Raw genomic sequence first — 12,217 nt, 5'->3', positions numbered from 1 at the left:
TCCCCGGGATCTGGGCACGCCATCCCCGCGATCTGGGCACGCCATCCCTGGATCTGGGCTCGCCATCCCTGGGATCTGGACTCGCCATCCCGGCCGGGCAGCGGCCGCGCCGCGCACGCGCCCGCAGGTGCTGGCGCGTGCGCCCCGGGGTGCCCGGGCGGCCCCGCGGGCGCGGCGGCGGCGGCGCGGGGGGCGCGGCCCCGCTCGGGCTCGGCCTCGGGCCTGGCGGCGGCGCGGCGCGGACGGTTGCTATGGGAACGGCGGGCGGCCGAGCGAGGCTGGGGCCCTGCGGAGGCGCTGGCGGGTCCCGACCGAGTCCCCCGGGCAGCGCCCGGTGCCCCCGCCGGCCGTAGCGCTCGTCCCTGGGGGTGTCGCCTGGCCGGGCGGGGGCGAAGGGCCGGACTGTGCGGTAAGTCGGGCGGGAGGCTTTGGAAAGCGGCCGGAGACTGATAATCCCTGTGCCGCTTCCCGGCAGCTTTCCCGTGCTCGGGAGGGAGGCGCGATTGCCGGGTGTGGGTTGGGACAGCGTTTACTCCACAGGTGCTGCTTGTTTGGGGGGTTCCTCTGGGACGTGTTGACCCACGGCTGCGCTGGAAACCTCACTCCGCTGAGAACTCGGCTCTCCTAACTTCATGCTATTTTCTCTTTGATAGCGATTTCTCTGCGTCAAAATTTCACCGGGGTGAAAGTGCATCAATTGTGATTGGTAAGTTTCTGTGAATCAGAACTATGTCTAATAATAGCTGTTGTTTACATCTGAAAGGAGGATGTAGTGAGGTGGGGGCCCAGCTCTTCTACCGTGCCTGCAGTGAAAGGACAGGAGGAAATGGCCTTAAGCTGAGACGGGGAGATGCAGATTAGATATTAGAAAAAGTAAATTCACTGTAAGGATGGCCATGCACTGGAATAGGTTGGCCAGGAAGGTGATGGAGTCACCAGCCTTGGGTGTGTTTAGGAGGCGTCTGGATTGGGCAGTGATTGATATGGTTTAGGGGTTACAGGGGCAGTGCAGGGTTGGCTTTGGACTTGATGATCTTAAAGGTCTCTTCCAACCTCAGAGATTCTGGGATTCTTACTAAACCTGTATCTGTGTGCTAACTGTTCTAGAGATTTGCTAGGGCATACAGAACATGGTTTGGATGTCAGAGAGCAGAATGTTCATAGCCTGAATACAGGGCTTCTCCTCACTGTACTTAGTGATTGCAAATACACCCACTCTGCACCCTAACAATTTAATGACACTGGTCTTGAGATGGGAAAGAGGATGGCAGAGGCAGTGTGAGATGGCAGAGCCAATGTGGTGCCATGTCTGATGTAGCCAGCCATGCTTCTCTCATCTTGATTGAACTGAGATAAGAGCTGTGAGAGTACAGCTGTCTCACTTCTGGACATTGCTGGGAGTAATGTGTGGATTCTGTACTGCTCTCTACTGCTTAAAAATCTTCCTATACAGCAAAGACCAGACTTCTGGAGTAAACAATTGGGGAATAAGGACAAGAGCCCAAGTATGGCTTTTCAGACACTGCTGTGATACTCTTCTACCTCCCAGCAGAGTCAGAGAGGAGCTCTTCACTTGTGCAAGTTAAAGGCTTCTTGGAAATGGTGACAGTAGTGAGGGACAAGATCTGTGTGTACCAGTTATGCTGTCCCCATTGATGCTGCAGTCTTCCCTCTATCTGTTCCTGCTGGGCCCGGGGAGCAAAATTACAGAATCACAGAATATGCTGAGTTGGAAGGGACTCTCAAGGATCATGAAGTCCAGCTCCTGGCCCTGTACAGGACCATTGCCAACTGTATCAGACACGTAAGGCCTACAGAGGAGACCTTCCACTTAAGGTCAAAATTCTGGTTTCCAGTAGCTGGGGGAATAGGGAATGATAGCCTACCTTCCTTTTTCCAGTGAGAACTGGTTAATTTTTTTCTAAACAGACGGCTGCAGTGGAATTCCGTACTGTTTTTTTTATCACATTGTAATGGAGGGAAGAGTATTGAGCATAGAGAACAAAATTTAGTCACAGTGAAGACAAGTAATATATTAATTGTAGTTGGAAATATTAAAAAGACTGTTAGTCTCAGGCTCCTGATCTGTTCCTGAGGTTTTTTAAACTATGCATCATTTAGTGAAAGATTTGGTGCAGTTCTCCTTATCCAATTTTATATTGGATGTGCAACAATGACAGACACTACCAGAATGTGCAGGCTCTCAAAGAAAGAAGAAGCAGCTGAAAAAGTTAGACTGCAGAACAGGAAGAACTGAATAAGAAACTAAGGATATAAGATTTTTCTTTTACTCCATAGTTTAGAAATAACCCAGATGATGGTGTCTGATCTACTGTCAGTTCATTGTCATAAACTGTGTAAGAGAATAGAAGTTACCAGATGGTCTGAGTCACAGTGCAGAAACATATTTTTGTTTTTAGGTAAGTCTGAAAGCAGAAGAGGAATTTTGCATGGTGTAAGACTCGTGATGAGTTTGCTGTAAAATGACAAGGATGATACCTACAGAGAACTGCACCATGATAGTGATGGGTTGTGGGTCCAGGAGGTGATGGAGCAACTCTGTCACTGCCCATTGCATTTCCCGGAAACTACAGCAGGACAGAATGCTGATTGGAAGTTTGGGTTTATCACTTACATTAGTGTTGTCTTTCTTTGCCTGTGCTTGGGGTTGGGTTGGGGAGTCGTTTCTTTCAGAGGAAAAAAATGGATTGCCTGTTCTTCCTTGTCTCTGCTCATCAATTACTGATAACTGTGCTTCAGTTACTGATAATGGTGCCTCTGACATATTAGGAAGCTGCCCTTGGTAAGGTCAATAATATATATTGGGTTTTTCCTAAGTTGGTAGAACCTGTGTCTTTGCAGCATATTATTGAATTCCTGTGGTGTTTCACAAGTAACCAAGTGTCAAGAAACAGATTTTCTATGGATTGTAGAGGACCACATTTGGCCCATGAAGCACAGTGACATATTTTAGTATCCTATAAACAAACTGATGGTAGATCATCCATGTCAGATGCTTTCTGTTTTTGAGTATTATCCTACAGAAGTGAACAATAGAGAGGAAATGCATTATCAGTGTACCTTATTTCCCTCTATTTCAGCACTGCCTAGGATTTACTGTGGTAGCATAACCAGTGATGAATTAATAGTTTGTAATTTAAAACTAGCATAATACTTTGTGCCATTCACATATATTTTCCAGTCTTCTTCCTGTGCAGTACTTTGCAGAGGAATGCAAGCTTCAAAGACTGAAAACAGAAGAAAAGCAGAACCATTCTACTGGCTGTCAATGGCAAAGCCTAGGACCAGTTCTGAGATTGTAAATGAAGCCAGAGATGCTCTACGAACAGTGAAAACTCAAAGACCATTCACACCTACAGATGAACAAAGGAAACTTTCTGGATCTCAATCCTCACGATGTCCTCAAAATAGACGCCCTGTACTTTTTAGGTACTGTGGCTTTAAGATGTTTTGAAATATCCTTTAGCAGCAAGAGATTTGATTCTCTAGTTATGCTTCTGGTGGTTATTTTCCCTGTGTTAATCTGTATTCCTAATCACATCCTTTGCCTTCTTCTAATGATCTTTACTGTTGGTGTTAATCTACATGTCCAGCAAGTTTCTCTGGCTTAGAGCTACCAGAGGCAGTCACTATACACTAGTTTTTATGTGTAGAATAGTATAAGAAAATAGTCTGTTACTTACCTTTTCTTGAGACAATTGAATGTTTTTAATTGAGATAGTCTTCAGCTTTTTTCCTAGAACATGTGAAAGCTTGCTTGTTTCCTATAACCTATGTGCTAGATCTTTTTTCAGAGCCTTCTGAGTTCTTTTAAATGTGAAATTTTAGGTCCTGCAGTTTGAAATGCTCATTTTCAAACAGAGTTTTTACTACCTCAAAATTATTTCTAGGTGGAGTTTTGTTACCTTGATGTGCTGATGTGCTCTTGTCACTTTTCCTTTCTTCCCTTTCCCCGTGTTCACTGGCAAAGGGAAGAAGCATGCACTTAAAAAAACCATCTGGTCACACAACTCTGGGTCTGCTTTATTCTAACTATGTTTCATTTCTTCATTAGTCTTGATACTTCCAGTTCTGATTCATCTGAATCAAGACCGAATTCTGGTGTTCGTCTAAGTCCACTGACTCATGTAAGTACTCTGGAAATAACTCATGCAGTACTGATATAAAATATGTGTCTTGGTAGTGTTAGGAAAATAAATGGTTTAAAGACATTTGGGAAAAGTGGAGGCTTGTTGTAACATTAGTCTGAGACTTATAAAGTCAGTTTTGTCATTTTTACCCCAAAAGAAACTGGAAAATAATTTAAACTACTTAAATATTGCTGTATTGCTTTATGATTCAAAGTGACATTAACAAGAATCAGAAGGCTGATAATTGAGTCAGCTTTCTTTCAGTGTAAGTTTACTAAAATAGGTGAAGTTCATGAGCATGGACATGTGCCAACAGCATGCCCTGGCTGTTAAGAAAGTGGCTGATGGTATCTGGGGCTGCATTAGGAGGAGTGTTGGCAGCAGGTTGAGGGAAAGTGATCCTTCCCCTCTACTCAGCACCTGGAGTGCTGGTATGCAGTTCTGGGCTCCACAGTATGAGAAAGACATGGAGCTACTGGAGAGAATCTGATGAATGGCCCCAAAGGTGATGAAGGGACAGGGAGACATGAGAATGTTCAGCCTGGAGAAGACCAAGGGAGGACCTTATCCATGGATGTAAATACCTGAAAGGTGGGTGCAAAGAGGATGGGACCAGCCTCTTTGCAGTGACTGGACCAGAGGCAGAGGGCACAAACGGGGACACAGGAGGTTTCCTCTGAACCTCAGGAAACAGTTTTCCCGCTGTGAGGTGATGAGGCCTTGGCACAGGTTGCGCAGAGATCTTCAAAAGCTTCTTGGGCATGGTCCTGGGCAACTGAGGTTAGGTGGCTGTAGTTGAATACAGGGCTTGGACCTCCAGAGGTCCTTTCCAACCTCATCTATTTTGTGGTTCTGTGAACAGTAACTTGAAAGTAACTAGGTTGCTTTCTATTTGGCTTACATTTCTATAAAATGTCATGATTGTAGTTTTATTTCAAAACAGATAGAGGTCCTTTAAGAACCACTTTTCTCCCTCTGTGAAAGCTGTGAATTGTTTTCAATTTATAAGTGTATCTGCTCTTTCACAGGTTTTTTTATATTTGGTCTTTAAATATAAGATTAAGTCACGACTGTTTGTTTAGTACCAAAGATAACAGAGCATGCTATAGCAATTAAATGTACTTGCTGTATACATTGCTTTTTCCAGACAGGAACCTTTAGGAAATTCTTTAGGAAATTAGGGGAAATATCTAAGAAAATTTATACTTTAGTAATTTGGATAAGGGAATGTATTTACATGAATCAAGTTTAAAAAATTCTGAGCATACTTCTATTTAGATTAAGTATATCTACATTTGGATTTAAGAACTGGTGTTAAATTTTCATGTATTTTGTGAGAGTGGAAAAAAATTAGAGAAAACTACTGACGAATGCAAAACCTGATTTTTTTTTCTTTATCAATGGGTATAAGTTAATACACTGTAAATTAAGAGTTCATATTAATTGTGGTGGTTGTAAGTAGTCAGTCTCACCTGCTGGCTCCTTAATACTATAGAGAGCTCTGAAGTATTGGCTGGAGACTTTTTAGTGGATTCTTTATTTTAAGGAAATTGGTATTGGTATTAGAGGTCAGTACTTTATGTAGGTCAAGGGCACAACAAGTACTTGATACTAGAGATTCAGGGACTTATTCACCTCCTCTAAGATGCAAGACACTGACATAAAAAAACTAGGACTTTCATGTTTCTGGATCTGCATGATTTGTCTCAGTGTGACAGAAAGTAGTACATATGATGTGAACATATTTGGAGTGCTTTGGAAATACTGTTTTAGTGCTCAAAAGCAAATCAAAGAATAGATGTATCTCTAGAATTGTTGACAATAGTCATTGGCACAATATTTTCTTTGATAAATAAGCTTGCTGCAGATGTAGTTAAATGAGTACTTACGAGGAATAAATAATTCTGAGTTCTACTCAAGCTAGGTTTTGTTTTCTGCACCTCTGAATGTTGGCTTTCTGTGGTGATAATGATATAGACATCTGGTTTGTTGGGTGGAATGATATCATTAGATTCAGAATATGAAAATTTCTTAATGAGCAAGCCAGTGTAACTCCTGTTCTATTTTGAACTTAGCCCTTTGTTAGAAGTTATGTAGGTTTGGTTTTTTTTATTTTTTACTTAAATGAAAATTAAATTATCTGTGCTTTTGTTTAAAAGTCTTCTTTATTTCTGTCACAGAAACCAGTAGTAATAATTTCTGAAAAAAAAGATGAAGCTTCTTCTGTTTTCCATCCAACACCTCCTGCTGATGCTGCAGAGCTTAGAAAAGTCAGCAAAGCTTGCAAAGGCTTATTTAGAGCAACTTCTCTGAAAGATTTATTTTCTGCTAAGGTGGTTCCTCTGAATCAGAGTAAGAATGTTTTGATACATATTTGCGATAAAGATTACTGCATGATGGGTTTTAATATTGGTAATTACATGAATTATTAATACATTAAAGGACTTGTGTGTCCTTTCAGTATGAATTCTGGAAGTATTTAAATGGGTTTAAGGCAGTTTTGAAACTCTGGTTTCCCAAAATGATGCTGGCTTGCACTACTGAAAATGAGCTGAAAACTACTCAGGTGCCTCTTCTTTCTATAGGTTTCCAAGTAATGGAATTTTACTGAAAGTTGTCATCAGTAAAATTAACATTAAATGCTGTCATGCTTGAAGAGATAATGAGATGCCATCATCTAAGGAGATTCCCTGATGGATTATTGAGCCTAAAAGGAGGAATAAAAAGGAATGATATGTCTTGACAGGCCTCCAAATACATCGTATTTGTTGTTAAGAGTTTTATTAGTGGAGGTTTAATAAAGGTCACCAAATGTGGGATTTAAAAGTAATTTTCTTGAAGATAGGAAATGGCATCTTGGCTTCCTGCATGCTGACTCATAATAAAGTGTGCTGGGACTGTCTTTATTTCAGAAGACTCATTTATAATGACAGTTCTTACACTGTCTGGGATTGTTACTTTACATTATAAACTGAATATCTCCTTTTTACTTACTAAACTTTACTTCATTTTTATGTATTTATTCTATAAATATATCTTTATATAATGTGTCACTTCATATAGCCTTAATAAGCTGATGTTACTAATTGAAGAAGTTGAGAAGCTGGTGTATTTGTAACCTGCCTTGGTCTCTTCCTTTTTGGGATCATGCAAATGTTATGTGAGGGGTTTTATTTGTGGAGGTTCTTCTTGTATGTACATAGAAGCTACAGGATTAACAGCTACCTTTTTCCTGAGTTCCTTCATAATATTCAGGTCCTGAAATACAATCACTTTTTTTCACCAGGTACAATCCACCTATTTGTAAAAGGGAAATCATGGAGATGATTAAAACTTAAATATTAAAACTTTAAACACAACCCCAAAAGACTTTAAGAAATGCTGTTCATAAGAAGACTGACTTCTGAGTAACTGACTACGTTACTCTTAATAGTCTTAAACTTTCTCAGCTTTTAAATTGATACAAGCAAATTTTGATAATGTAACATGACAAGCAGTAATTAATAACACTTGAACAAAATGTCTTCTCTTTGACTGTTTCAGATGAAATGAAACTTGATTTTGAAGAGCCAACTATGATGATGAATAGTCTTGACAGAAGTAATAATAACTGCTTAACAGAACAAAAGTTGTACACATCATTTAATGATGAGAGTAAACAATTAATTTGTAATGAACATACCAGCAGATCAGGAAATGAAGACTCCATGGAAGGGACACCAGGAAACTTTTCACTTCAGCTGCAAGGAGAAAGGTCAGCATTGGTCAAGTATGGTAATGTACATCTTCCATACAGCCCTCTTCCTGGTTACTCAATTGTGCAATATCAAAATGCTTAAAATTAATGGTATCTGAAGGTAACATTACATCTGCTTCAAAATGAAACTGTGTTTAGATTATAAGAAAAATTTACATTTCTTCTTTTAGGAAGTTTGTACATTCAAAAGACTAATTTGTAAAATATTGGTGGTAGAAATTTATTTGATGTGATTGTTTGATCATTAACATTTCAAAACCAAGTCTTCTAGCCACTGTGTGTAAAATTCTCAAGTTTAAATTTAATGTGCTTGCTTTCATAGTTTAGTCCTGTTGTTTTAAGGTGCTATGCCATTCTTCACTTAGCTTGACAGATGAGCAGAGCCATGCTTTCAGTTCAGGTATGTGATCATACACCAAAACCAGGCTAAAACTCTTTAGCAATAGAAGCAGAATTTTTTTGTGACTTTTAATTTTTAGTTCTTTTTTTTTCTTTTTACATGACCAAGTAGGTGTAAGAGATTAATGAGACTCACATGCCTGCAGTCTGTTTTTACTGGACCTGGAATATCATATCCATTCTTTAGTTCATAATCAACTAGTTTGTTTTTCTTTTGATATAGATGTGAATTCTTGCACAGGGAGCAATAGCCCTGTGGCACTGTGGGTAGTTGGTGTATCAGTTGCTGCATTAGCAGTCAGATGAACAACTGTTTTGTGCTAATAACATTGACAGATCTGGCAGTCTCAGCAACAAAGAATGAAAAACACTTTATTTTCAAAACACATCCTTGTAAAACTTGTTCACTATTAAAAAGACATATTTGCCAGTAAGTATCTTCTTTCTAGCATGTTTGTATGCTTAGGGAAAAGCTATTTCCCTGGATATTCTTAAGCACCTTTGATATTAAAGACTATGTTCTTAATTTTATAAAATGAAAGGCCTTTCATTTACTAACTTGATGATAGCACTTAATAGTGTAAGAGAATGTTGTCCATTGAGGCTCTTACAGTAAATGATACATAACAGAGCTATCAAAGGACTCTTTAAATTAAACTGTAAGCATGATTTAAAAAAAAGACAGATTCTAAAAGAATGAAGATTTGTTGTAGCAAAGAAAAACTCATGAGTGTGGAGGATGAATGAGAAAATAAGAGCAGAGATGAAAAAAGTAGGTGAAAAAAAAAGAAAGGTTAAGCACCTAAGGAGAATACTTTACTGCAATATAATTTTCTCTCTTTAAAATCAGTGATCTAATAACTTCTTAGATAAAGACTAGTTGGATTATCATACTACATAATTTACTGTAGTTTGAATTTTATTTAATAAAGGTGTGGTGTGAAGTACTTCAGTGTTGCAGTGGAGATAGTGGATAGTTCCTTTTGTGGAATATGCATCCTGCTGTGTTCAGTTCTGCTTTCTGTTTGGGTTGCTGTTTTGGTTGATGGTGTCCAAATGCCTCTGACAGGAAAGGGTTAGTTGATACTTTCGCTAATTCAAAAGAATCATCTTCTTTCTCAGTCATAATTTTAAAACTTGCATGTATAATGGAACAGCTAACCCATTAGGCATGCTTCCTGTCTGTTCAAAATTCTACACTTCTCCTTCTAAGAACAAGAGCTCTGCAAATTTTTGGTTTTGCATTTTTGTTACTGATGCTTTTTGCAACCATGAGTCTCATACATCAGTTAAATTAGATCTCAAATTACTGGCCTTAACATAATACCAAAAATTGCTCTCGAATATTGTTCTGACTAGTTCTCTCCAAAATGGTAGAAAAATATAACATTCCTCCATCTTCTGTGTTGGATGCAAGATGCATATTTTTAAATAGTCCATTTTTACCTCTCCTGTGAGTCCTCTTCTGTGTACTTGAGTCAGAGCTGTTTTTTGCCAATGCTTAGGAAGCAAAGCTTCCTGACACCATTTAGGTGCTCATTAGGCTTAGAGCACCATGTATATCTGCAGTGCTGCAAGATGCACAAGAGTAATACAAAATGCTTTCCCTTTAGCCACAGACAAAGGTCCCTCATCTGTATCAGCCCAAGCAGTTCAGGCCATCATGTGATGGGATGGGTGTGGATAATCTCAGCTGCTCTCATATGTTGTATCTTCTTGCTAAGACCAAAGAGCACATTGGTCCAGTGTTTGTGTATGATACTCCACAAGTCAGGCAGACCTTGTTCTGTGTGCTTGGGTGAGTTCAAAGATGTCATTCTTCTTCTGACACGGCAGTTGAAAGGTACCACAAACCTCGCCTTCCATACAGTTTGTTGGGTTTGGTCTTCATGATAGTTGTATGTAAAAGGCTCCAGAACCATAGAGGGGCCATTGCAGTGAGAGATTTGGCATTCTTTCTCAGTAGAACATGTTTACTAGATGATTGTAAGGTTAGATTGCATCTGGTTCTGTATAATAAATACTTGAGGTATCTTGTATAGGGTTACAAGATATTTTCTATTTAAAGTACATCGCATTCAGGAGTAATAGGATGAAAGCTTAAAGGAATGTCAAATCTTTTATTATCTAGTGTCCTGTCATTTTCTACATGAAGCAGGTGTCAACCTCAATTCTGTACTGCAGTGACTTAAAACCCTTACAGGAATTAAGCAAGGGGATTGTAGATGTAGTGTACTTCATACAGGGGGAGGCATGGGACTTCCTACTCCCCTTTCCCTACAGTTCCTATACATGTACTGAAATAACTTTCCTAATTAAACCCTTTTTCTGCTAATGAGGAAACAGTAGAGCATGACAAAATAGCATGGCAGATTCCTGCCATTAGTGCTATTATATTTATTTTAAAGGGGGAGGTATTCTATTCCAACAAGAGACTTGATCACTTTCTGTCTCACATTCTTTTGTTGTCCCAAAGACTGAAGAAAAGACTGAACAGTGCTAATGAAATCACAACTGCCTTGTAAAGGTACTGGGGGAAAAAGAGAAAATGACCTTTTGAGGGAAAAAGCCATTTGCCATTTTGTTTGCAATTCTGTTTTGCAAATAACATTCTAGATGTAATAGAATAGGTATATTAATTGAAGCAGATTGAATTTATTGACATGTTGCCTCAGGAAACCTAGGAACAATTTCTGGCAATCATAAGGAAGCTCAGTTTTGTTTACACCTTCCTCTAACCATTGTGCCTTGCCATCTATTGTGATTGCTATAGAAGTGAAACTTCTAAAATGTTTTCTGCATTCATATATTTCAAGAGAAGTGTCAACAGTGATGGCAGATTTGCTGATGAAGAGATGAAGAGCAACAGTTTCCCAGGTGTGAAAGAATGATGATTTTTTTTTTTCCATTCCAATTTCTCAATATTCTGAAAGCTTAGATGTTATTCCAGGACTTCTTAAAAGCAGAGGTGCCTTGAGTGAGGAAGAGTTTGGAGGCAAACAGTTCATTCCCAAGTGGCTTGTTCTTTTTTAATAAGTGAGTTTTATAAAGAGCTACAAAAGGATTAGCAGGTACTGTAAAGAAGATATACTCTGCCCTGTTTTCTCTCACTATTGTTCTCTTTATTAAATGCCTGTTTTACTATATCCTTGAAATATATTCTTCTTCCATGAGAATAGTTTCTCTTTCTTGTGCTTTTTTAGAGTTTTGTAGTATTTCAATAGAAAATGATAAAAGCAAAAAATTAAATGATAAAGTGAATTATACATTTATAGAATAGGGTGGGTTGGAGAGGACCACTGGAAATTACTTCTCTCTGGTTGCTTGAACTACCTTCACATCTGTGCTCAAAATATACATTCTTTTTCTCTTCAAAGAAAAGGATTCCCACAGAGGAGAGAGATTTTTTTTCCTCAGGGGAACACCCATTCTGTTTTGTTCTGGATGATGTTTTTGAAATGAGTGATATGGTGTGGCTATTGGTTTGAAGTATGGTGTAGCTGACTCTCCAGACATTTTTCAGTATTTTTATATTTTTCTTTTTTTTTTTTTTTAATTATGTATATTGACAAGTTTTGGAATTCTCATAAAGACAGGGAAACAGGAAATTAACCTGCTCCCCACTAATCTTTATCTATTTCTGCCTCAGTTCCACTGGCTATTTGGATCACTGATTTTGAGTGGTGGGAAATCCTTCACAGGTGGAGCTTTCTACAGTGAAGTGTTTTTCCAGATTGTGACACCTACCCTTTCAAGAAGGTGCCTGGTTTGGTATAGGGTTAAGGGATACTGAGAGAACACTGGGGAAGAAGAATTCTTTTTTTCAGAACTTGTTACAGACTTCTAAAGAAAAGGGTAAGAGGTAACTTTTATCTCTGGTCTCTTAGCTCACAAAAGAGACAGTGGCGTT

The 12,217-nt window shown here is 39.2% G+C and overlaps 1 protein-coding gene across 1 annotated transcript in view; it reads left to right on the top strand.

Moving 5' to 3' along the window:
* The first annotated feature begins 220 nt into the window (after positions 1-220).
* ARMC2 (armadillo repeat containing 2) overlaps positions 221-12,217 on the top strand; it is a 70,453-nt gene continuing 58,456 nt past the window's right edge. Inside the window, exons 1-7 of the mRNA XM_036380182.2 lie at positions 221-409; positions 654-706; positions 3,203-3,450; positions 4,076-4,148; positions 6,332-6,503; positions 7,695-7,905; positions 8,603-8,619. Of these exons, the coding sequence (XP_036236075.1) occupies positions 3,233-3,450; positions 4,076-4,148; positions 6,332-6,503; positions 7,695-7,905; positions 8,603-8,619 (691 nt within the window). The 5' untranslated portion in view covers positions 221-409; positions 654-706; positions 3,203-3,232. The remainder of the gene's footprint in view (positions 410-653; positions 707-3,202; positions 3,451-4,075; positions 4,149-6,331; positions 6,504-7,694; positions 7,906-8,602; positions 8,620-12,217) is intronic.

The sequence above is a fragment of the Molothrus ater genome, chromosome 3 (assembly GCF_012460135.2).
Source record: "Molothrus ater isolate BHLD 08-10-18 breed brown headed cowbird chromosome 3, BPBGC_Mater_1.1, whole genome shotgun sequence".
Lineage (NCBI taxonomy): Eukaryota > Metazoa > Chordata > Aves > Passeriformes > Icteridae > Molothrus > Molothrus ater.
The sequence above is the reverse complement of the archived record's forward strand: the minus strand, read 5'-3'. Positions and strand labels throughout refer to the sequence as shown.